At 42.3% G+C, this 25,306-nt stretch overlaps 2 protein-coding genes across 6 annotated transcripts in view; one reads left to right on the top strand and one right to left on the bottom strand.

Annotated features, from left to right (window-relative positions):
* Positions 1-1,699, bottom strand: part of LOC106812062 — a 17,633-nt gene extending 15,934 nt beyond the window's left edge. For 4 of the 5 annotated variants that reach the window (XM_014815828.1, XM_014815826.1, XM_014815829.1 and 1 more), the window contains exon 1: positions 1,446-1,699. The gene's annotated coding sequence lies outside the window, so the exon portion shown is untranslated. The remainder of the gene's footprint in view (positions 1-1,445) is intronic. The other variant, XM_014815827.1, reaches the window with a different exon arrangement.
* Positions 1,700-6,277: 4,578 nt separating this feature from the next.
* LOC106812066 (upstream stimulatory factor-like) lies at positions 6,278-24,523 on the top strand. The gene is made up of 9 exons (XM_014815834.1): positions 6,278-6,396; positions 10,349-10,425; positions 12,232-12,321; positions 13,086-13,174; positions 13,435-13,579; positions 16,645-16,791; positions 19,612-19,715; positions 22,089-22,193; positions 23,752-24,523. The coding sequence occupies exons 1-8, from the start codon at positions 6,365-6,367 to the stop codon at positions 22,146-22,148; spliced, it is 744 nt and encodes a 247-aa protein (XP_014671320.1). The 5' UTR covers positions 6,278-6,364; the 3' UTR covers positions 22,149-22,193; positions 23,752-24,523.
* Positions 24,524-25,306: the final 783 nt, after the last annotated feature.

The raw sequence follows: 25,306 nt of genomic DNA, 5'->3' as shown, positions 1-25,306 counted from the left end.
GTGATAACCTCACTCCATTGAGTTGCTGAAATCCAAGTATATTCAGGCAGGCGAGAATTTCGCTCAGCTGTGAGTTAACACATCTGCATTGCAGGTTGCCAGGCAATAATTATGATTAGAATAGTGCCAGTTCACCCCCATGCATGCGTAATGGGCTGCCCCTATGTTTTTGCCTACACACGCGAGCATTCAGGGTTCATTACAGTGTGCTATTACAGGGTGCTACTCAGGGTGCTAATACAGACTGCTTTAGAAAATAATATGATTTAAGGAGCGTAAACCTTGTTCAACAAACATTTGCCTTGGAATTTGAACTGTGAAACTGTAGCCTCACATCCACAAGAGCAAAAGCATTTCAGTCTTTTGTTAACAGTCAACAAATCCATGTTTAACCAGGGCTCCTCTTGAGGGTTAAAAGGTTATCTGACACTTACTCTTCGCATGTCAGCAGAAAGTACATTTCATGGTCATTTCAATAAAGCCATAAAAATGCTAGGTTACCGCTGAAACAAAAAAGTTTTTCAATCGTTCCGTCAGACCATGTCCTCAGAAAATGTCTAAAATCTGCCCTGTGCCCCATTGACCTTTGACCTGTGACCTCCAATTTTGGCACAGTGATGGCTTTTCCTACCATGATGCTATACACCGACTATCACGAGCCTAGGTCGAGCCGTTTAGATTTGTGCCGCAATTCTGCATTTCATCCCTATATCTTAAGTTAAGGAAGGAATGTTCCCCCTTCTTTTACACCTCTTGACCTTTAACCTTTGATCCCCAGCTTTGACATCCCAACTCGTTTTGACGATCCCCCCAACGTCCCGAATATCGTGACCGTACGTCGAGCGGTTAAGATTTGTGCCCAACTGTTGACGGACGCACGGCCGGACGCACGCACGGACGATCATGCGATTCTACAAGCTGCAAATGACTATGTCAGATGAGCTAAAAAGCGTTACAAATTGTAACCGAAATCTACTTGTGGCACTGGCAGTGGTAGATTGAGCCCATGAGCGAGAGCGCCATCTGTCGTGGAGTTTGACCCTAACCCTATAACCCTAACTTTAACCCTAACTCTAAACCCTAAACATACCTCATATAAAAATATAAACATAATACTAAACAACCTAAAACTACCTCGGGTACATATCTATACTGTAGTACCTGATGCGACAACGACCCCATCTGCTAAACTACTAGTACTACTAGCCACAAGTTCCCTTCTCGCTTAACACTATACGTTGGCGTGTAACGTATAGCATATAGCTCTAGTACTATAGCCCGCTTACATTAACTGCCGCTGGCCAGCGGCAGTTAATGTAAGCCGGCTATAGTACTAGAGCTAGCTAGCATATAGATGTCAAACGAATAACAACAACAACAATGTCAAGAGTCCATAATAGAGTCTCTAAAAAGGACTCTTGGTAAATATATCTATGTTCCCATACCGGATACACTGAGCGAAGTAATGTCCGTGCAGAGTTTCAGCTAGTCTTCATACACTGATAGTCGGATACAGTGACTCGAGTCACTCGAACACCAACCAAGTCAGTCAGGGTGGGTCTGGTGAGGGCTATGGTCAGCAAAGATGGTCAGGGCACAGGGCTCTGAGCAAACTGCATGCAGCGCCCCCTTCGTACAACTCAGGGTGCCAAAGCAGAGGCCAAAGTGCCAAGCCGAGGGACGTGTGCGAGGGACCCTAGCCAAGCCCCTAGCCAAGCCAGAGCGAGAGCGCCATCTGTCGTAGAGTTTGGACTCTGAGATGTGGCCTAAAACCATACTAAAAGTTAAAACATAGTCCTATATAAATCGATTGCGCAAAGTTCGTTTACTAGACCTTACTGAGAGTCCGCCTGCAAGTCTATATATTACGACACTCCTGGTAATAGAGAACTTGCACGCCCATTCCTTTACCAAGCTCCAAATGACTCTAAGTTCCTGCCATTTGCATCAAGCTGCTCACTCACGTACGCGCGTCACAACAGTTGCGCAGTTGCGCGCACGCTATATCTATTCGAATCACGGAGCTATTTCTCTCGTACTACAGCTCTCAGTGACAGGCACAGCAAAAGAGGGCTATAGTAGGCCTACTATCTGAGATAGCTGTGAAAGTAACGTAACAACATTAGGGTGCGAAATTAACGGGAGTCCGGAGTCAAATACGCCCAGATTTACTGTCGAACTCACTGATTTGACATATGCAGGAGTCCGTGTAACTCTCTGAAAATTCTGCCATACTACCTACTACCTAGTTCGTTCCAGAGCACGGCCTTGTGGCAATACCGTATTTTTTCAGCTAATATCCAAAGAAAATTTGACAGACGTGCAACCGCATGAATCTTAAAAATAAGCACATGCGTTATTGTTAATATCTTTAATTTTGAACCTCAGACTGCGGACTCCCTCATTTTGCTGCAAACTCCCTCTTTTTGAGTGTAGGCAGTCCGTTGGACTCCCGTGTTCAAAAGTTAATTTCTACCCCTGCAACAGGTACACATAAAATTGTGCATGGCACAAAAAAGTGGGAATTTCCCAATTTAAAGTGACATCGCGACGCATGGCAACCAATAAAAGCTAGGGCGCTCGTGTATGGCTGACTATATCTACTTAAAAGTTATGTATTCAATTATCAGGAGAACACGAATAGATATAGTTACTACATTCTACTAATGTGCATTTATACATGCTATATATTCATGTAACCTTTGTTTTATTGTCAACAAACTATTATCTTAGACTATTGTGGGGGCCCTAAACGCGCTGTATGAGTTTTTTGGCATATTTATCAGAAATTAGGCGTTAGGCTTGAAATTTGTACTTTCCAATTTGTTGTCTGCGCCAGTGTGCACCTAACACGTTTTCCATCGTTAAATAAAGTTTTTACTCACTCATTCACTCACTCATTCGATCATCCACTCTCTTGCTCCCTCACTCCCCCACTCACTCGATCACTCACTCACTCACTCACTCACTCACTCACTCACTCACTCACTCACTCGATCACTCACTCACGCACTCACACACTCACACACTCCCCCACTCACTCACTTACTCACTCATTCACACACACACACACACACACACCACCCCCCACACACACACACACACACACACACACACACACACACACACACACACACACACACACACACACACACACACACACACACACACACACACACACACACACACACTCACACAGTCACACACACACTCCCTCACACCATGCATAGATATATAATGAAAGCTCACCACAAAAAAAGGACACAAATGAGTGAGTGAGAAGAAGTCAGTTTTAATTGAGCAACCATCGACGTACATTAAAGAAACGAAGTGTATATATGGGAGAACTCCCATTATATACTCTTGATAATTATGTGTAATTTTTTATGTGAAAATAATAAATAATATTATATATAAAATTATAAATAATTTATAAACCAAAATGAATCACATTTGTGACGGTAGATGGCGCTATCCCGCTTTGATGTTTCTTAGGGCAGAAATCATTATATCCATAATAATAATATAATAATAATAGTATAAATCATAATATGTTTATAGCAGGAATTTTGCATTAAAGATATTGTCAATGAAATATTGTAAAACGAACCAGACGAGTGTGACACCACAGACTGTTTGTTAACTACGTGTCTATATAATATGCTATATAATTGCCAAACCCTACCTAATTTGCATTAAAAAAATGTTAAATATTAAAACCCTAGCCCTTATTCATTCACATACCAAAAATGAGCAAAATCCGTTAAACCTGAACTGACTAATGGCAATTCCCATTTTTGCCAAAAAATTGCCGTGGCTCGAAAGTACGTCGACTGGCGTGCTCCAAAATAGGACGCTTAATATGGGAGCATAGCAGTAACAACTATACCCAATTTCAAAGATGTGGGTCAAACGGTTCCTGAGTTATCGTTGACCGTAGCCAAGTGTTGACGGACGGACGGACGGACGGACGGACGGACGGACGTACGACGGACGACGACCCATGGCAATAGCTCAGCTTGACGATGTCAAGGTGAGCTAAAAACACACTCAGACCCCATGACTGACTAACCCGACTGTCTGACTGAAGATTGCCCTCGTTAGATGGCGCTACAGGCTCATTTGATATTGGGTTCTTTCTTTCCTACGTACTTGTACGGTTGGGCATGAACATAATATATCATTAGCTCTCGATCATATACTCTAGACACAAAGTGACAAAGATATTTCTTTAAACTACGAGATTATTGTGAAAGAATTTGCGCGACGCGACGCCAGAAGGATGTACAAATTCGTTGCAGTAAAGCGTAATTATTAGTTTCAATAACAATTATTTAGACCAGTAATCAATGGTGCTTGAATGGCTACACAAATTTATTTACGTTATTTTGAACTGCACTACATTAATTTTATTAGATTCATATAAAAATTCTTTAAAATTTTAATTAAAGATACACTGAACACTTATATTAGGTTCTTTCAATGTCATTTTTACCAATTCCGTTAGTTTTAAAAGCTAAATTACTTTCCCGGTGTGTTATTCCATTTTTTGTTTTATGAAGTTATTACAGCTATAAAACTATAAATATAAGGGTAATGCGACTGTGCGTGTATGTGTACGTGAGTGTACTGAGGCTCTACACTCACCCTCCCACGCACAAACTTTTTGCAAAATAAACTATTTACCCCCTTTACCCCCTACCTTGCCCCTATTGCCTTGCCCTTATTACCTTGCCATTAGGAAATCCTGGTTCTGTCCCTGCCGTAGACACTTTTTGCATCCGTTATTGCAACGGAGCAGTAGTAATGGGGAGGTGGTGCATATTCCGCATTTTACTTAAGTAAAATTATGCATGCGTCAAAATACTCACGTGTGCGGCGGATTTTCGTTGAGTATTTTAACGCATGCATCATTTCACTTGAGTCAAATTACTCACGTGTGAGCCGGGCTTAATAACTCACGTTGATATCTCGCTCACAGGTGGCGCAAATGATCAAAGTTGATTTACGAAGTTACATAATACCTTCAAACGTTTGCCATAATATTTAAGCTAAATTAACGCTGACGTTGCCCGATTTGTTTCTAGACGACAATCCATTCACGTACGTCATGCGCGGTTGCAGTTGGGTTTCAGTGAAAAGCTTTCTCATAAATTATATTTGCCTGATGTGTTTTTAAATTTTTCAATAACTCATTTTAAATAAATATATATATATGTGTAGCATCTCTAATTAAATGAATTCCTAGAATTTCATGTTGCGACTTTGTTCCGCGAGTGTGCGGTAGGCGGAATCACGTCACCCGATATCAGGAAATAGTTGACTAACTAGCAATCTTTTATGGCATTTCGACAACCCACCAAACAATATTTGGACGCACGTGCGCTTGTACACACCAGCGCACGCCCGCACGCACGTACATAAATGTAAGTGTACGTAAACATCCAACTGCATGATACTAATTCCACTGCATGATGAAATTTTTAGCAACCGCATGCAGTGTTAGTTAGCATGTCTCTATAGATGGACACACCCGCGCATTCACACACACACACACGCACACGCACACGCACACGCACACGCACACACATAATATATATATCAGGAGTAGATAAAGGGAATCTTTATCTACTCCCCCCTTCTCTATGTTCCTTATCTACGGGGAGTTCCCTTTATCTACTCCTGATATATATGAAACTAAAACATGCATATTAAAACCATCTATATTGTGATCGTGGCGATCGATCTGGAAGGCATACATGAGATCCCCATGCATGATCGATATTATCAAGAGTAGATAATAGCTAGGGAATTCCCTATTATCTACTCCTGATATTATATAATATTATGTTTTAGTTTTAGTTTTTAATGTGTAACGCGAATGCTGCGGATGACAGTGCTAATATATGAAAATTAAACGATTATACAAAAGCTCTTCAATTTATTTGTACATTTTTGTACGCTTTTATTGTACGAGCGATACACAATCGAAAGCAGTAGAATGAAAGCTCCTGCGCACGTTTGTACACGATGACGTAATGATGCTATATGCGGTATGGCGGCAACCTAAACACTAGTGTAAATCTCCACAACATATAGTTCGAGATATACATAAATATATCGTCCAAACAAATATTGTTATTTTTATATAAATGTGTAAAATGTAACAGTACGGTATTTATATATCACTTAGCAAAGACAGGCTTATTTTGCACGTTGTAGTTTGTATATTGGCATTAATTTTGATGTATACATACGCCTAGGCTAGTAATCGAAGAAGACGACATCGCCATCTTTGTGTCACATGTTCATTTTCTCTCTCACATGACCATTTGTTTGGCCCCGTGATCACTGCACACGTGATATGGACATGCTAGAGTCAACTCTAGACGCTGGGTAAGTTTAGATTACTTTATTGTGGGAAACCTTATAAGTTATAGGCGAACTATGTAAATAATATTTAATTATCGTGGCTTTACTGTGTGTGAGTGTAAGTAGCACTGTATCTATGTGGATGCCCGTCATCTCGGTGCTGTCGCCAGCGAAAAAGTAGACTGGGACTGTCTTACAATTTACAACAAAGTTCCGAGCGCGAATTTTAAACTAAAGCAAAGAAGTGAAAGTAGTAAATCCTAGTTCACGTTAGAAACGAAGGGTCAACAATAACGGTTAACACTACAAAATATTTATTCGCTCTAGTACTGTGGTGCGGCATGGTGTAAACTGTAATCCAAAGAATTACCAGCAGTTGGCGCTCATACTCATAGGGTCTATGTCCCTCAGGAGTCAGGGTACTGCCGGAACGGTACCCTGGTAACTATCTGATATATGGTTAGGGTTAGGGAGTAGGCGTAGGCGACTCCCTAGACTCGTTAGTGAAGTAGGCGAGGTACGGTCCGGCATATTAGATACGCTGTGGCTATATGCCCGGCAGCCGGGCACGGTCTTCGTTTTCCTAAATGCCCAGTTCCTAACCCTAACTCTAACCATAACCCTAACCCTAACAAAAACCCTAACTCTAACCCTAACCCGAACCCTAAACCTAATCCTAACTCTAACCCTAACCCTTGTTTACTTGAGATAACACTAAAAATTAAAAACTGCCGGGCATTTAGGAAATCGAAGACCGTGCCCGGCAGCCGTCACATATATGCCGGCTGCCGGGCATATAGCCACTCTGTATTAGATAGGTATGTATACCAGCAGAGCATATAAATCACGTAGCTCCAAGAAACGGTATTGCTAGCACAGGCACTTGAAGCGTTTCAACTGTAAACACACGCCGCCGCCATTGCGCGCACACTGACACATAAATATATCGCTGTGGCTATATGCCCGGCAGCCGGGCACGGTCTTCGTTTTCCTAAACGCTGTGGCTATATGCCCGGCAGCCGGGCACGGTCTTCGTTTTCCTAAATGCCCGGCAGTTCTTAACCCTAACTCTAACCCTAACCCTAAACCTAACAAAAACCCTTAACTCATAGCCCTTAAAACCTAACCCTAATCCTAACTCTAACCCCCATAACCCTTGTTTCTTTGAGATAACGTAAAATTAAAAACTGCCGGGCCGGCATTTAGGGAAATCGAAGACCGTGCCGCAGCCGTCAGAAAGACGTCCGGCTGCCGGCATTAGTAGCACTGTGTAATATTCAGCAGGTAAGAAAGCGGCCGGAGCAGGACTCCCAAAAATTCGCCTCAACGGCCTCGCTAGCATTCCTCACGATTTTCAACACAAATTACAAATTCAACAGCTTCCATCTTTGTTTCTCCTTCCAAGAACAGGTGTTCAACTTGTTATAAAAAACAATAATTTCTGTTCGTACGAGCTGTGGTCACGCCGAAAATTCACCAAGGACTGACGAAATTCTCGCGTTCGCTTAGCACTAAGCCGCACCGGGATGGTAACGAACTTTCGCCATGGTTTAAAAGCTGGCGAAGGTTCAGTTAACATCCGCGTTGCGCAGTCGCGCTTTCTCACCTGATACATTTATGTGTCGGCCCTGTGCACGCAATGGCGGCGGCGTGTACTGTTTACAGTTGACAACGCTTCAATGTGCCTGTATTGCTAGGTTAGAATCTACCGTTTCAAACCTTGGCTGCAGCTAAACATGTAGTTGCCTTATTTGCCAAGTATCCCAAGACATACACATGTGACATACGCAAATGAATCAGTATAACGTCTCCACCAGAATACTGTGCGCTACCGATGCGCTGGGATACTTACGGGGGTTAGACAGCCGGCGATTTTTAGGAAGACAAGAATGCAACTAAGAATTTATGAAATTCGCCCGGCCATTTTTGCTAATCATATCCCGACGTCGTGACTAAAATCCGTAATGGATCGAACAAAAGGAAAATTAAACGATCGTGCGGTTCTATCGCTAAACCACCCCTAGCATCACGAGTAACTCTGTCAATCTAAGGTTTTTTACAAATGGCAAGACATTTGTGGTCACGGACTCGTTTCACCGTTGTTTGTGTGTTGTAATTGCGCAGTGAGAGGCCATGCGTGCAGCTATTGTAACTATTCTGTTAGTATATTTTCTAAACGAGTCTTTCCGTTTACGTGTTTATCCGGCCTCGCGTAACATGGCGGGTAAAGCCTGATTGGAAAGTGTATGCTGTGAGAATAGCAATGTATACCGTGAATTAAGAGATACATTCTAGTTAGAAGCAGGAAACTTGTGCGTTAACCAGTCATATTTAACAAAAAGGCAAGTTCAAAGTGAGGTACATAGAATAGTTTTATTTGAGGATATACAGACAGTTATTTATCTAGATCTGCCGAGGTGATTAGGTTTTTTGTATGGACAGGTGTCAGGCCTGTATAGACAATCTGTCGCACAGCCTGCGTCGGGCTAATAAATTACGTTGCTGATTTAAAATTATATGCTCTGGGTACCAGCGGGCAGGGTAGACATTCCGGCAGTACCTGCCAGGGTACATAGACGCCTCTCAGGTATGCAAATCCACCTTTAGCGATACTGAAGTAGTTATCCACCGCTTCGTCGGCTTTCGAATTTTTGTAACACAGGTTATTTAGCTCATCTGACACTAGTCAGATGCAGCTTGTAGGAATCGCATGGATCGGTCCGTTCCGTGCGTCCGTCCGTCCGTGCGTGCCGTCAAACAGTTGGTGCACAACAGTCTAAACGGCTCGATGCGTACGGTCCGATATTCGGGAAGCGTGGAGGGACGGGGTTCGGTAAATCGAAAACGCAGCTTGTGGATGTCGATAGCTGGGGGTCAAAAGGTCAAGGTCAAGAGGTGTAAAAGAAGGAGGGAACATTCCCCTCCTTAACCTTAAGGTATCGGGAGGAAATGCAGAATTGCGGCAGACAAATCTAAACGGCTCGTGATAGTCGGTGTAATAGGCAATTCATGGTAGGAAAAGCATCACTGTGGGGCGAAGTTTGGAGGTCACAGGTCAAAGGTCAATGGGGCCACAGGGCAGAATATTTAGACATTTTCTGAGGACATGTGGTACACCGAGCGATTGAAAAAACTTTTTTGTTCAGAGCGGTGGACCTCACCATTTTTATGGCTTTATTGAAAGGACCATGAAATGTGTTTCCACTGACGTGGCGAAGAGTAAGTGTCTGATAACACCTTTTGACCCTCAACGAGGAGGGGTTAAACATGGAATTGTTGACTGTAACAAAGAGTGAACTGCTTGTTGCTATTAGAGCCGCCCTTCCCCCACCTCTCCGCCTTCCCCTCCCCCACCGCCTGCCCACCCGCCCCTTCCCACCCCTCCCCCTACCCTCCATCTGCGATAGTGGGCGTGTCCTAACAATGATGTGTACGCAACTGCGTGTCTGCATATCTGCGCCTAACAAATGTGGTACTACGCACGACTGAAATTTTACGTTTATAATCGTAGCAACAGACCTCAGATGAGCCCAGACGCTCTGCGGCTCTTGTATTAGTTTAATACAGAGTATTGTGATACATAGTAAGTCCCAGGATACTAGCAGAGAAAGGTTTGTTTATTCGGCTGTGTATGGGATGTGTAAACACTGTGTAAACATCCTGTGGTGCTGCTTTCGTAAAATGAGTACTTTCGTTTAGATTTTATGAAGAAATGTTGTGAAAGTAGCAATACAAATAAGTTGTAGGGAATTTTTACAACATGGACGAACTCACAGTACTTATATCTATGCATTTTGCTGCGAGAACATGTCGTTTTAATTGTGTGAAGCAACATGTATTGTTATGCACAAGTGTTTATACTATAATTTGTGCCATAGATACTTTGGGTATTTACTGACAACTGCATATTATCTCTCGAGTCACTTACTTGTATTCATGTATTAAAGGTGTATTCAGTCCTCATTGCTATTTGCAGGTCACAGGATAAATCGAGTGATTCGGGAGAGCAAGATGAACAGATTACCTTGCATGCAGAAGGTAACGTCTATTACGGTATGACATGCTTGCTACTTATTTCATTTGACTTTACCCTGATCGCACACAGGACACACTAGTGTTCCATCATATCCTGAAGGCTAATTTAGGCAGTGGGACCTTAGTATGTCTAATTATTTCTGTCTTTGTTTGATATGTTGTTGCTCTATGTTGCATCGGTGCATGTGTGTTAATGCTGTAGTCGTCGCATGTGATTGGAATAGTCCGAAAATAGTCTGTTCAGTGTTCACTATAACCCAACTAACCAAATAATAATGTTACTGATTGAATCCCCCCCCCCCATTTTTAGCTCATCTGAAATAGTCAAGTCAGATGCAGCTTGTAGAATAGCATGAGTGGCTGGCTGCCAGCTGGAAATATGAGCACAAATCTAACAACTTGATGTGTACGGTGTTGAAATTCAGGAGTTGGCAGTAATCCAACACAACATTGGGAGGTCGAATCTGATGTCAAAGGACACGGGGCATTAACTTAAGGGAGGTGGAATATTCTCCCCTCAACTTGAGATATATATAATACAACTAGCATTGAGGAAATGCAGAATTGCAACACACATGTGAATGGCCTGATGTTTGGTACATACAGAGTTAGGGTGAGAGAAACCATCCCCTAGACAAAATTGGAGGTCCCAGGTCAAAGGTCATTGGATCAATTGACAAAATTCCAACATTTTTCGAAGACTTAGTCTGACAGGCCGAGTGTAAAACATTTTTGTTTCGATAGTGGCCTACCGTTTTCATGATTCTATTGAAAAAACCGTAGAGGCACATAGATTGCAACTACCATGTGTCCTGTTTTGCAATCATTAACATAAGCCCTGTTCACACGTAGCAAGAAATCCGGTATTCAGCGTTCACACGAGGCAAAATACGCATGGCTGTTGATATAAACAAAACATTACACACAATAAAAACATTTTATATTACATCACTAGTCACTACACTACTAATGTGTAACAAAGTACATAAGGAAGTATGTTGTGTTATGTGATTGCTAATTGACTGAGGAGATGGGGATAATTTAAAGCAAAGACAATAAGGCGATACCATCGCTGGCTGGCAACATTAGGAATATGTTGATATAGATCTATGAAAGTACCCCAGACAACCCCTCCCCCTTCTGTGTCACTAATATGGCTCGGATGTAAAATTCTATTAGTATTATGGCATATTTCTATTGCATTTCGGAAATGCTAAACGAATTCAAGTGTGTCAGTGACTTTTCAACTCCCCACTTCTTCCTCCGCCACTGTCACAGGCATTCAGACGAGCAATGTTGCTCTGAGGCACTTGTTGATCTACGTACTTTAAGATTCAAATGTAATTCTGTGTTGTCTGTCATATTAGAAAAGTCTATGAATGAGAATTTTTGCCAAATTATTTTCTCTCATTTAAAGATTAAGACATGTATAGGTTAGCAATCTGAAGATTTTTGGACCAACCTTATTTTAGCATTATAATTTGGCTATCAAATTTATTTATTTAGATGTGATTGGATTTATTTAGAGATTCCATTGAGCATGGTCATTATTAAAGTTCGTGGCTGTATTTTTGAAAATAAAATTATTTTCATAATTAATTGAAGTGGTTTTATACAGGATTGTGTTCTAATAGCTTTAAAAGTTATTAACATGTTTATTGTCTCCATACTTCACAAGATTTTAAAGATCAAAAATCACAATTTCTGGTAATATCATTTGCTGACAAGTGTGGAAACGTGACAATAATGTACAGGAGTATATCAGCTATATAGGAAATGATGTTTGAAGTGACAAAGGTAATCTAATTGTCTCACTTTGTTCAGATGGTGAGCAAACAGCCACCATCAATGCTGGAGGAATAACAATTGATCCATCTACTGTCCAGTACCAGTTACGACCGGATGGAAGTGGAGGTAATTAATAGTGGTTTCGATATTGTTTGTTCAATTATTTAGAAACCTGATTAATCATTGCATTTATTAATTATTTTTGATTTAAAGAATTATGAAATATATTTCCTATATTTCCACCTTCAAAAACTTAAAGCCGCAATATGCGCATCCAAACGCTAATTTCTCCAGTACTAGACTAGCAAATACTTCGTGTCATGCATAATCACACTACCTTATGACAAAATAAACCCTAGTTCCTCCCATTTCACTGCGCATTTGCTTAAACCCCACAAGAAAGAGGTGCGAAATCTGGCAATCTGACGCCAATGCCGAATGTTTGCCAAACAATTTAGCCCCGAATCGGTTAGTTAACGTCACATGTTGCTACGGGTTGCACCCGCTGTACGGTTGCTTGGCAGAGCAATGCGAATGTGTCAACAACATCGGAGAATTTGAACAACATTGGAGGTATTTTCAAATACCTTTTATAAGACAACACGCAGTGAAATGGGAGGAACTAGAGTTTATTTTGTCATAAGACCTGTAGTATGATTATGCATGACACGAAGTATTTAATGGTTTTGAGTCTTTTGACTATTATTGCTGCCTGATATCTTAGATACATGAAGTCTGTGTTGCCTCAACTTTAGTATGCATTTCCACATTAAATTAGTTGATGTGTTAAATACATTCACAAGTAACTAATGTGAACATGTGTGTTATCTTCTAAGTTTTAAATACTGTTAATTGCATTTATGTAGTAACCTCTGAATCAATATTTTCAGCTCAGATAACTTACCGGGTTGTACAGGTGTCAGCTGATGGGACTGGAGAAGTTGTATCAACTTTTCCATCTGGTACACAAGGATTGCAGGTACATATATATGTGTGCATATGTGTGAGATGGGAATAATAGCATGTACATATTATTTTTTAAAGTGATGTCGTCTTTTGTATATATAACCATAAATAGAAAGGTTGGCACTGGGTCACATTTTTGAAAGATAGTCTACATCTATATTCGGTTAATTTGGTGTCAGTCGACCTTGGCCTATAACAAATGTGTTGCAATTTCAATTCAATTCAATTAACGGGGGCAAACTTAATTGATGAGCATACACTGTAACATCGTAGGCTGTGATACAGAGTCCGTTTAGCAATGGAAGCTCGGAGGCTCAGGCAATTGGTGACGGAGCAAAGCTCGCATACTTCCCGACATCTGGCGCTGGCGATAGTCTGTCTGCACAGGATCAAGCGCTTGCTACGGCTGGTAGCGGAGGCACGTATCTCAACCCGTTCATGTTTGATTGCATGGATTAACGAGCATTTGTTGGAGTAGTCCTGTTGTTTCATATTATTAGCCAAATTGCCTTGACTGGTCATCTTCACTTTATCAGGCCCGTAGCGAGTTTTCCAGGAAGGGTAGGTGTTTTCCATCGGGTGGACCTTTTCAACCAGTCAATTGAATAAATGCAATCATGCCACAGAAACACTCAATTATTTCAGAATATTTTAGTTTCGAATGAACTGTGTATAGTAATGTACAAACTCGTCCACAAAATTGAATAAGTCAACGCACGTATAATCTGTGCATCGAGGAACATATAAACATGCACAGAAGTCTGTGTCACCCCCATATAATAATGAAGCCAGGCTAAACTCCTTGGAAATGACAGTAGCTTTTACGCTTTGTCACAGTATAGTGTTTAGTTCCAGTTTACTAGAATGGAGTGTGATGAAGATGTTGGAACCCTCTTCTAGATTTACATGATACACGTCATAGTTACTGTTTTAAATGGTATTTTGCCATTTGATAACGTAATACATAATGCTGTGTTCAATGTGTTGAACTACATTTACGTTTATAACTCGCATTCAGGATTAGGGGCTAGCCTACCTTCCTTTTTTTAACATATGCGCTATGGGGTAATCAAAATGGTTATGGCCGCTGCTGCTGATTTTGTTCTTTTCTGCCCATCTTCCAAATTTGTGCTGAGCAGTACTGGGCATATGTGTGCCTTCAATACCCAGTTCATCAGACTGACTGCATACTAGCAGAATAATAGTTTCTGTTGGTGTTTAAATGTCCGTACTAACTGACAGCAGACGGCCATCCAATGCCATGTCATTAACGAGGTGATCTATTCGTAAATGTGCAGAGGTTAGCAATTCAGATTTTAACAGCATGATCATTACGATTTTATGCACCGCATTGGACTATTTACGTTGTGACTGTCGATAATTACGGTCTTAAAGGCTTCCTTAGCATGGTTACTCATTTCTGTTTGAATTATATGGACCTTATTTACTTTATACTTGCTGGATGATATGCAAACATATTGGGTATATTCGCATTTTGTGGAGTAACATCATTCAGTTTAAACGAGTGAAATTCGCGCGTGGATAACCCCCGGGTACATCAAAATAGCATCTATTTTAAAAGGTTTTGGCAATTTTTAGCTCATCTGACGAAGTCAGATGCAGCTTGTAGAATCGCATGATTGTCCGTGCGTCCGTCTGTCAACAGTTGGGCACAAATCTTAACCGCTCGACGTACGGTGACGATATTCGGGACGTGGGGGGGGGGTCATGAAAAAGACTCGGGGATGACCAATTTGGGGGGTCAAAGGTGAAGATGTGTCAACGGAGGGGGAATATTTCCCCCTTAACTTAAGGTATAGGAAGAAATACGGAATTGCGGCACAAATCTGAACGGCTCGACCTATGCTCTTAATATTCGGTGTATAGTGTGATGGGCAGGAAACCCATCACCAGTGTGAAATTCACAGGTCACGAAGTCACAGGTCAAAAGGCAGTGGGGTAAGGTCAGATATCAGACATTTTCTTAGGACATGGCTTAACGGACAGAGTGAAAAACTTTCAGAGTTTCAGCACTGACCTACCATTTTTATCACTTTATTGAAAGGACCATGAAATGTGCTTTCCACTGACGTGCAAAGAGTAAGTGTCTGATAACCTTTTGACCCTCAAGAGGAGGGTTAAACATGGATCTGTTGACTGTTAACAAAGGACTGAACTGCTTTTGCTATTATTAGAGCCCATACCTGTGTGGATGTGAGGCTACATTTGCAGTTCAATTGCAGACAAAAGTTTGTTGAACAAGGTTTACACTCCTTAAATCATATTATTTTCTAAAGCAGTCTGTATATTAATAGCACCCTGAATGCTCGCGTGGCTACCGTCATCCGAAATGTAGGCAAAAACCCGGGGCAACCCATTACTCATGCATGGGGGTGAACTGGCACTTTTCGAATAAACATGCACACCTGCAATGCAGATGTGTTTAATTTATTACTCACAGCTGAGCGAAATTGTTGCCTGCCTGAATATACTTGGATTTTAGCCTGTAAATTTCAGCAACTCAATGGAATTAGGTTATCTCTACTTTCTTGACTTATCACCAATGCACGAAGGGCGAAGCCATCTTTGATTATTGATTACACTTGCACGCGCCATCTCGCGGCAACTATAGGCCTAGTGATTGACACGAATAGACATTATGACACGAATATATAAGACAGTCGAGCAGGTATGAAGTAGGATGCATTGTTAGGGTTTAGTTTTAGTGTTAATACCTATGCTACACAGTTTTGATGATGACGTAGCCGGTTTAGCGATAGAACAGGCTTTCAACCTTTTGCAGAAACGAAGGCCAGTGCAGTAGAGCAGCAGACCTCAGATGAGCACTGTCGCTAATGCGGCACTTGTTAATAAAACAGCAGTGCTTTGCCATTTGCTGTGATTGCCATCAGCACTCGCATGCTAGGTTGTTACTCAGTTATTTGCGGAGCGTGGAATCTGTACGTGTAGCTGTTGCACCGTGCACACGAGCGCTGTGGCCGTCGCGAGAAGGTACCGGGATACCAACTTCACACGTTGCTTGCAGACGACAAGCGCGAAAACCCACGTCGTTCGTATTAGAGACACCAGCTCACTCGCACCGTCAGGGCGTAATCTAGCTGCTTAATATGGGCACGCGTAGCGAGCGTAGTGAGCATAAAAAAAATTTGGGCACCCTTGGCGAACGCATATTGTTTAGGTATAGGTAGATGTAAAATAACATTAAAATTTTATTCAGATAATAGATTATAGATCTTATATGAGCATTTTATTATAAAACAGTGCCTACATAATGATAGAAACATAGAGATTTAATTTCACAATTTTCAGAGCTCTGCTAATTTGGTCGTTTTATGAATTTTGTAATTAGGGCATTTTGCTAGGGGTCGTAATTTGGGCCCCGGTATTCGGTATGAAAAATGGCTTGGATTAGGCCCTGACTGTTCTCACTCAGTTCTCACTGCGAAACGTTCCTCGTTGCAGGCCAGTTTTACGTGATGATGTCACCGCAGGATGTGCAGGGCGTGCAGAGGACGATCGCTCCACGAACAACATACGGCGTCGCTAAAACGGAGGGCTCGACGCGGCAGGGAGGCAGGGACGAACGCAGGCGACACACTCACAATGAAGGTAGAATCCCAGTGTGCTAAATCTAAATCGGCTGTTAATGAATAATCCCTGTTTGCGATCGTGCTCATCAAGACTAAGCAAACACATTTTTTATCACAAAAACAACATTCTGGCGATGAGCCCAAATAAGGACATGTTGAATGTAAATGTAAATTACGTGTATGATGTGTCGGATATCTCAGGCCTCGAATTAAGCGACGAGAGGGGCAAGGCAATTTTTTGGGGGCATGTGAGAAATTGCCTTGAATTTTCTCTAAAATGGATGGGCACCGAGGCAATTTTAAAAAGGCATTAAGGCAACTCTCACAATTTGAAAAGGGCACCAAGGCACTTTTGTAAAATAAAGGAAAAATCATAACAACTTTGTGTCATCGTATGAATTCTACTAAAATTTCTCTAAATTTACTGCACTTAGCAAGCTACACACCGTACAGATCACAGCTGGCCATTCTTGCGCGAGCGTCGTTTGCCGCTCTTTAAATCGCGCGCGGGCCGAGTCCACGTGCAGCATTTAAATATTCGTGTTCTACCACGGGCATACACAGGCGCAGTGGTGCACGATTTATCGATCGTCTACTGGCAGCGGTTGGCAGCAAGCAACGTTATTGTTTTTGCCGAAGGTTAGACTGGTATCCGGCCTCACGCTCTGCTAGACAATGTACACGCTCTGCGACAAACAGTGCGGCCGCGAACCAGTCTAGCCAGAGGCACCGACGGCAATTACAGAAAAGGGCAAGGCAAGTCACTGCCGTCGGTCGGGTTGGATTTTCAGGGGCAGTACGGCGATTGATAGGGGCTGCCGTCGGTGCCGTCGGTTAATTCGAGCCCTGGGATATCTGACTGCTTTTGCCCAGGTCACGTTGAGTCACTTGAGTGTGTGCTTTGTGTGTTTGCAGTTGTGACAACTTTTAGAACTTTACGGAATAAAAGAAATATCTAATCACGGAAAACCGGATGTAGGCAGTCAGAACATTTGTTTTTCTGTTAAATTGAAGCTGGGTATGCAGTGCCTGAAATGGGGGCCAGCCGAAGGTTGGCCCCAAATTTTTTTGGGGGGCGAGTAATTTTTTTTAGTCACTGGCCCAAATGCATTGTTGGAGGCCCAAATTTTATACAGCAGCGCATCTGAGCGAGTGCGCATAGAGCGAGTGCGCGCGATCTGAGCGGGCTCAGCTAGGCACCGTGATTCTCACCGGTCTCACTGCTAGCATAATGTATCCATTACTATGCCACACTAGCGTTATACAGCGGGAATAGCATACATGCGTATACAGGGATGGGAATGACAATTTGTGTTTTCAGCTGAAAATAGCCGGGGTCCAGCGGCGGGGGGGGGGGGCAGTCAGGTCCAGGGCAAAGCCTGGTCAGGGGGTTCAGGAAGTTTTTGAATTTTCACAACTTACAAGGCATAAAATTGCATTAGGAGACACATACAGAACAGAATTGTTACAGAGCATATTACAGTACACTGCAGGGAGTATATCTTGCACTGTCATTATCATAACACTAGAATTAATAATCAATACAAAAATTTACTTACATTCTGCAAACAAAATTATTTTAATGTACACTTCCACACTGTCCCAAAGGCTAACCTTTATATAATATAAAATGTTCATTGTCCAGGCAGTTTCAAATTTGTTTCTGGTCACTACAGTAGACATTTTATCATATTGAACAACTTTAGCAGCTTGTCCTGCTGCCAAGGCAAGTCTGTGAGCCTTACAGTGATCAGACATCAGGAAAGGAAACGCTATATTTGCTACGCCAAAGGTTGCCGAAAAATCCTCCCTTGCGCGCACGATATAATATTCCTAACACCCTAGGAGCTAGGGCGCGATCGCGCGACATTAATTTTTTTATCGTTTTCAAAGGTCACCGAAAAAGGCAGCTCGCGACACCACCTTTTATGGTTATGTATATATGTAATATGTATTATAAACAGAACTTCGTTGGCGAGAAGGGAAACAGTTCGTACCTACGTTTTCTACCACGTGAAACAGTCGCAGAGCTTGGGCCGGCTACTTCATAAAACAAGTTTCAAGGCCACGAGTGACGCGGCGGCTTTTGATGTACACGATCGATTGATCGCGTACTATATACGGCCTGCGTAACACGCGCGGCACACATACACACACACTTGCAGCGTCAAATAAATGCACACACTGGCCAACGTCTGACAATCTCAAACAGTGAACTAAGCCGTGTCTATATTGAATGAAGGTTGGACTGTAAAATGAAAATTTGTACATTCTAACCCCCCTAAAATTTTCTCTCAGCTGATTTAGACGTTTCACAAAATCGACCCTGGGACTGTGAAATCCGCCGATTTCCGCGGATCCGCAGAAAATTCTCATCTCTGCGTATAAGCAAGCGTAGTCGATCAGGGTGGGCTCAGGTCAGCATTACATGTACATAAATGTGATGTTATACATTGTATCAACCTAGCCAGACAACGCATCTAGACATGTACGTTTGCAGTGTAGCGGGAGAGTCGAAGACTACCAGTCTACCCCGCAGTCAGCAAGCTCGGTCGGAACGAAAATGCGCGAGCTTGGTCTGATTGTATCCTACCGTGGACTTCGGTTTAGGATTATGATTAGTTAGTAAACAAAGAACAACTCAAACATATCAGTAAATTTGTTTATGTGTTGAAATATTGGCAGTCGCCCAAACTTTTTTTGGGGGGCGAGTGACTACTTGACTTGTGCAATTTTCGGTCGCCCGAGCTAGACATTGGTCGCCTGTGGCGAGTGGGCAACCGTCCATTTCAGGCACTGGGTTTGTAGTTCACACGCACGTTTATCTTTGCTTTCCCAGTCGAACGACGACGACGAGATAAAATCAACAACTGGGTCCTAGCGCTGTCCAAGATTGTTCCTGACTGTGAGCAGGACCACAGTAAGCAGGGACAGGTAGGTAATGTACGTATTGCATACCAACATAATACTTCTTTTCTACTAGTTATTATCTCAAACATATGAAATGATATTTGCTAAAGGGTACCATAACTCGAGTTTACATACATATTGTGGTACTTGCTGTTGAAAGTACACATTTGGTTACGTTGTTTAATGCTCAATTGTTGTGTTTGATAAAGGGAATTTAATTTCATTATATGTTAAAAACACTAGTTTGTGTAAAGGGGCACATGTATGCTGGAAACTTTCGGATGTGCTCAAGCACCACAGGTTTTTCAACACGATAGCTCCTGGCAGGCAGTTCGCATGAAGCTACCACCAGCTGACTCTCCAGCACTTCTTCCAACTTGTCATTACAGCTTTTGGATAGTGTTGAGTACCCACCTGAATACAGGCTTGTGTATGCATGCATGCGAAGCAGGTGTCGTGTGCAATAGTTATTTAGTCAACACCAAATTACTTTTGGGTTCGAGCTTATTTGGTCGATTCAACTTTTATTGTAACAGAATTCATTGTAAATGTTAAACTAACACTAAACCAATGGAAAATCCTCACTACTTAATGTTTGCAAGCAATAAGGGCAACTGCAACATGCAACAAGTTTTTCTTGCTTTCTCATACATGGCAACATGAACATTTTGTGCTAAATGAGCATTTGGTGTCCCTAACGAATGGAAAAGTTAACGAATTGAGACTTTTTAGCTCATCTGACATAGTCAGATGCAGCTTGTAGAATCGCACGATCGTCCGTGCGTCCGTCCGTCCGGGCGTCAACAGTTGGGCACAAATCTTAACCTCAGACGACGGTCACGATATTCGGCACATTGGGGCCGGGATCGTCAAAACGAGTTGGGCTGTCGAAGCTGGGGGTCAAAGGTCAAAGGTCAAGAGGTGTAAAGAAGGGGAACATTCACTCCTTAACTTAACGTATAGGGAGGAAATGCAGAATTGCGGCACAAATCTAAACGGCTCGACCTAGGCTCCGTGATAGTCAGTGTATAGCATCATGGTAGGAAAAAGCCATCCACTGTGCCGAAATTGGAGGTCACAGGGTCAAAGGTCAATGGGCAACAGGGCAGATTTTAGACATTTTCTGAGGACATGGTCTGACGGAGCGATTTGAAAAACTTTTTTGTTTCAGCGGTGACCTAGCATTTTTATGGCTTTATTGAAAGGACATGAAATGTCCCTTCTGCTGAAATGCCGAAGAGTAAGTGTCGGATAACCTTTTGACCCTCAAGAGAGGGTTAAACAATGCGATTTGTGGACTGCGTAACAAAGGAGTGAAACTGCTTTTGCTATTAGAGCCCCCCTCCCCCCACCCTCCCCTTCCCCCTCCCCCAACCCTTCCCCCACCCTCCTCCTACCCTCCCCTCCCCTACCTCAAGAGGAGGAGTTAAACATGGATTGTTGACTGTCTGTTAGAAATAATTTGACTGCCGGGTTTGCTAGTAGAATCTATACATGCTCGGATGTATGAGGCCTACAATGTCACAGTGAAATTTCAAAAGCTAAATTTGCGTTAAAGAAGGTGTATATTCCTTAAATCGTATAATTTCTATGTCATTCTGTACTGTCAGTATGTTACATGTCACGTATGCCACTGCCAGTGGCTGTGCATGTGTTGGGGCAGTTTTTGCCTGCATTAATTGGTTACAGGTGGCAGCTCTCTATTGCAATTTGCAGCCTGTAGGCTTGCGTAGGTAAAATGATGAGTGCTTACCTAGATTCTGTCTTGCAAATAGTTGTTGCTACTACGAATGATGGGAGCTTCCATCTTTAATCTGAAGACACTTAAACGTACACGCCATCTTGTGGCAACTTTCATAACGATCCCAACGAACATTCTTTTGAGAAGGTTTCCTGATACCATCTCTGTGCATTCCACTATTTCGCGTGTATGTGAACACATTTGGGACTAACAGGGTTTACTAGAATCCCACCACTCCACCACAGAGTCACCGCAGTAGACGTTAGATGAGCGCTGTCGCTATGCGGCACTTGTTCAAATAGCATTTAAAAAATAATTTCTTGTTATAGAACTGTATGAGTTGCTATAAATCATAGCTAAGCATTGATGATACACTAATGTTAAAATCGGAGTTTTGGTATCTTTTAGGCAAGTAAAACTATTTTGAATCCTGTTTATTTATGAAGTTTAACTACTACAAATAAATTTAGAAAAGTGACATCTCGTTTCTCACATGCAGTATATTTGTAAGCCTTACAGTAGGATTTCTCTCCTATAGCAGTTCAAGGAGCATTGAATTTTGAGTTTACTTGTGTCCTAACTTCAATTAATCTTTGAAAATTCCATAACTTGCTATGGCTGATAAAAAAAATATTTATTTTTTTGTTATTTGGTGTAAATTTCAGAGCAAAGGAGGCATTCTTGCAAAGACGTTGATTACATCGAAAGAGTTAAGAGCCAACTAATGCTGCGGATGCGGAGAAGGACTGAAGGAAACAGAGCGCTTGCAGGTTAAACTATATTCACGACATAGTTTATACCACATTTTATCACTAGGATCAGTTAACTGCTTAAGAATGATTAAGTTCCCAGCAGCGTGCATTCAAATAATCCAGGATTTTTAGCCTCATCTGACAATAGTCAGATGCAGCTTGTAGAATCGCCTTGATCGTCCGTGGTCGTCCGTGCGTCCGTCCGTGCGTCCGTCCGTCCCGGGCGTCAACAGTTGGGCACAAATCTTAACCGCTCGACGTACGGTCACGATATTCGGCACATTGGGGGATCGTCAAAACGATTGTGGCTGTCGAAGCTGGGGTCAAAGGTCAAAGGTCAAGAGGTGTAAAAAAGAAGGGAACATTCACTCCTTAACTTAAGGTATTGGGAGAAATGCAGAATTGCGGCACAAATCTAAACGGCTCGACTAGGCTCGTGATAGTCAGTGTATAGCATCATGGTAGGAAAAGCCATCACTGTGCCGAAATTGGAGGTCACAGGTCAAAGGTCAATGGGCACAGGGCAGATTTTAGACATTTTCTGAGGACATGGTCTGACGAGCGATTGAAAACTTTTTTGTTCAGCGGTGACCTAGCATTTTTATGGCTTTATTGAAAGGACCATGAAATGTCCCTTCTTGACTTACATGCGAAGGAGTAAGTGTCGGATAACCTTTTGACCCTCAAGAGGAGGTTAAACATGGAAGTTTGTTGACTGTTAACAAAGGAGTGAACTGCTTTTGCCTATTAGGAGCCCCCTGCCCCCCCACCCTCCCCCTTCCCCTCCCCACCCCCTCCCCACCCCTTCCCCCACACCCCTCCCCTACCCTCCCCCTCCCCCATACCTCAAGAGGAGGGTTAAACATGGATTTGTTGACTGTCTGTTAGAAAGAATTTGACTGCCGGTTTGCTAGGTAGAATCTATACATGGCCTGGGATTGTATGAGGCTACAATGTCACAGTGAAATTTCAAAAAAGCTAGAATTTTTGGTTAAGAGGTGTATATTCCTAAATCGTTATAATTTCTGTGTCATTCGTACTGTCAGATGTTACAGTGCACTATGCCACTGCCCAGTGGCGCGTGCATGCTTGCTTGGGCAGTTTTTGCCTTGCACATTAATTGGTTGACAGTGGCACTCTCTATTGCAATTGCAGCCTGTAGGCTTGCGTAGGTAAATGGATGAGTGCTTACCTTAGATGTCTGTCTTGCAAATAGTTGTTGCTACTACGGAATTGATCGGGCAGGGCTTGCCATCTTTAATCTGAAGGACACTAAACTACACCCATCTCGTGGCAACTTTCATAACGAGCCCAACGAACATTCTTTTTGAGAAGGTTCCTGATACCATCTCTGTGCATTCCACTATTTCGTCGTGTATGTGAACACATTTGGGACTAACAGGGTTTACTAGAATCCCACCACTCCACCACAGAGTCACCGCAGTAGACGTTAGATGAGCGCTGTCGCTATGCGGCACTTGTTCTCTCTAAGTATTGCCATCACCTGCTGCTTACATTACAATTCCTGAATGCCACGAAATAGCAGTGACCTGTAGTTTAATTCTTGATCTTTCAGGTTGATCTCGAGCTAATGAGGACACAGTATGAAGAGTTAAAGAATGAGAATGCAGTGTTGAGGGCCCAGCTGCAGCAACACTGCATCCTTCCTGCATCCGATATCACTGGTACTACATGAGCTGGTGTGGGCTCATGACTGTTGCAATGTAAACTGGTCTGGGCCTTAGTTGCTACTATGTAAGCTGGCTTGAGCCCATAACAGTTACTGTGTAAACTGGTCTGGGCCCATCACTGTTACTGCCTGTGGTATTGTGGGAAAAGCTGGTCTAAGCCCATCACTGAGACTAGTCTGGGACCATCAGACACTGACCAAGTCGGTAGAAACAGGACATTTTTAGAGGTTGCGTCTCCAAGCAGTTAAGTGAAATGGAGATGTTGAATAAAGGCTCAACTTCTAGACAGCTTATTGATTTAGTCAGGTTTTAGTGTATGTTGCTTTTGCATAAAGGTTTTCGCAATGACAAATGTGCATCGTACATAGTGGAACCAAAAAATGTTGAAAATATTCTTTATAAATCCTTTATTGGAGCGTTCAACTGAGCATCTGGTATGAATCTAATGATAGTTTTATGAGCATGAGCAGTTTTCACAATTTTCTATAAAGTGGCAGCACATGACAACAGCAAACGTCAAACTCGGCTCCAATATACATCAATAGTAAGGAGTGGGATTTGAACCCAAAATATGCTACTATAATAGTATGTACAGTATCGTCCTACATATGTATATTGATGTGTATATAATGATGTCTTATAAACTGTTCTGAATAATTTACTTGTTTTCATTTTCATTTCATGCATTGGCCTGCATGCAAGACTGCTTTGGTATCCCGGTGGGGGGGGGCGCTCGCCTCGGAACTGGGTAAGGGGGTGCCTCGGGGAACTTGAAAACCTGACCCTGTCGCAAACCGCTTTGCGCCCTAAAATACACCCTGTCCAAATATACTGCACTAAAAAGTATACCCTGTTGCAATATTGCACACTTCGGTTATGTCCTGTCCTGTCAATATAGGCAGATATTGGTCCAATATCGGCCTCAATATTGTTTTGCCAATATTGGGTCGATATTGGACCATCTGCCTATATTGAACCAATATTGGCCTGGTGATATTGGGCCAATATTAGGCCAATATCAGCTTGACGGGTGGTTATCTAGATAACCCTGTGCCAATAATGATATTCAGAAAATATACCCTGTGCCAATAATGATGTTCGGAAAATGTACCCTGTCCAGCGGCACGTCCCCAGTACCCTTAACAATGGGAGTGCCCCCCCGGGATTGGTATTGAAGTTATTGGAATCCTCTTGTCATATTGATAGAATCTATATGAAGTGACACAATTTTTATTCATGGGAATCAGTTTTTTGTCAGGAACATTGTAAATAGTTGGGACATCATTAATCTAAAATGCCATAACTTTTGGAACGAGGTGTTGTGCAAAAGTTATGAAATTTTAGGTTTATGACAGTGATGACTATTTAGGACGTTTCTGACAATTCCCCCTGGGTATATGGTCATTAAGGAAAAATATTAATTTACACGGGTTCACACTT

The sequence above is a fragment of the Priapulus caudatus genome, unplaced genomic scaffold, assembly GCF_000485595.1.
Source record: "Priapulus caudatus unplaced genomic scaffold, Priapulus_caudatus-5.0.1 Scaffold605, whole genome shotgun sequence".
NCBI lineage: Eukaryota > Metazoa > Priapulida > Priapulimorpha > Priapulimorphida > Priapulidae > Priapulus > Priapulus caudatus.
Note: the sequence above shows the minus strand (reverse complement) of the source record. Positions and strands in the feature narration are given on the sequence as shown.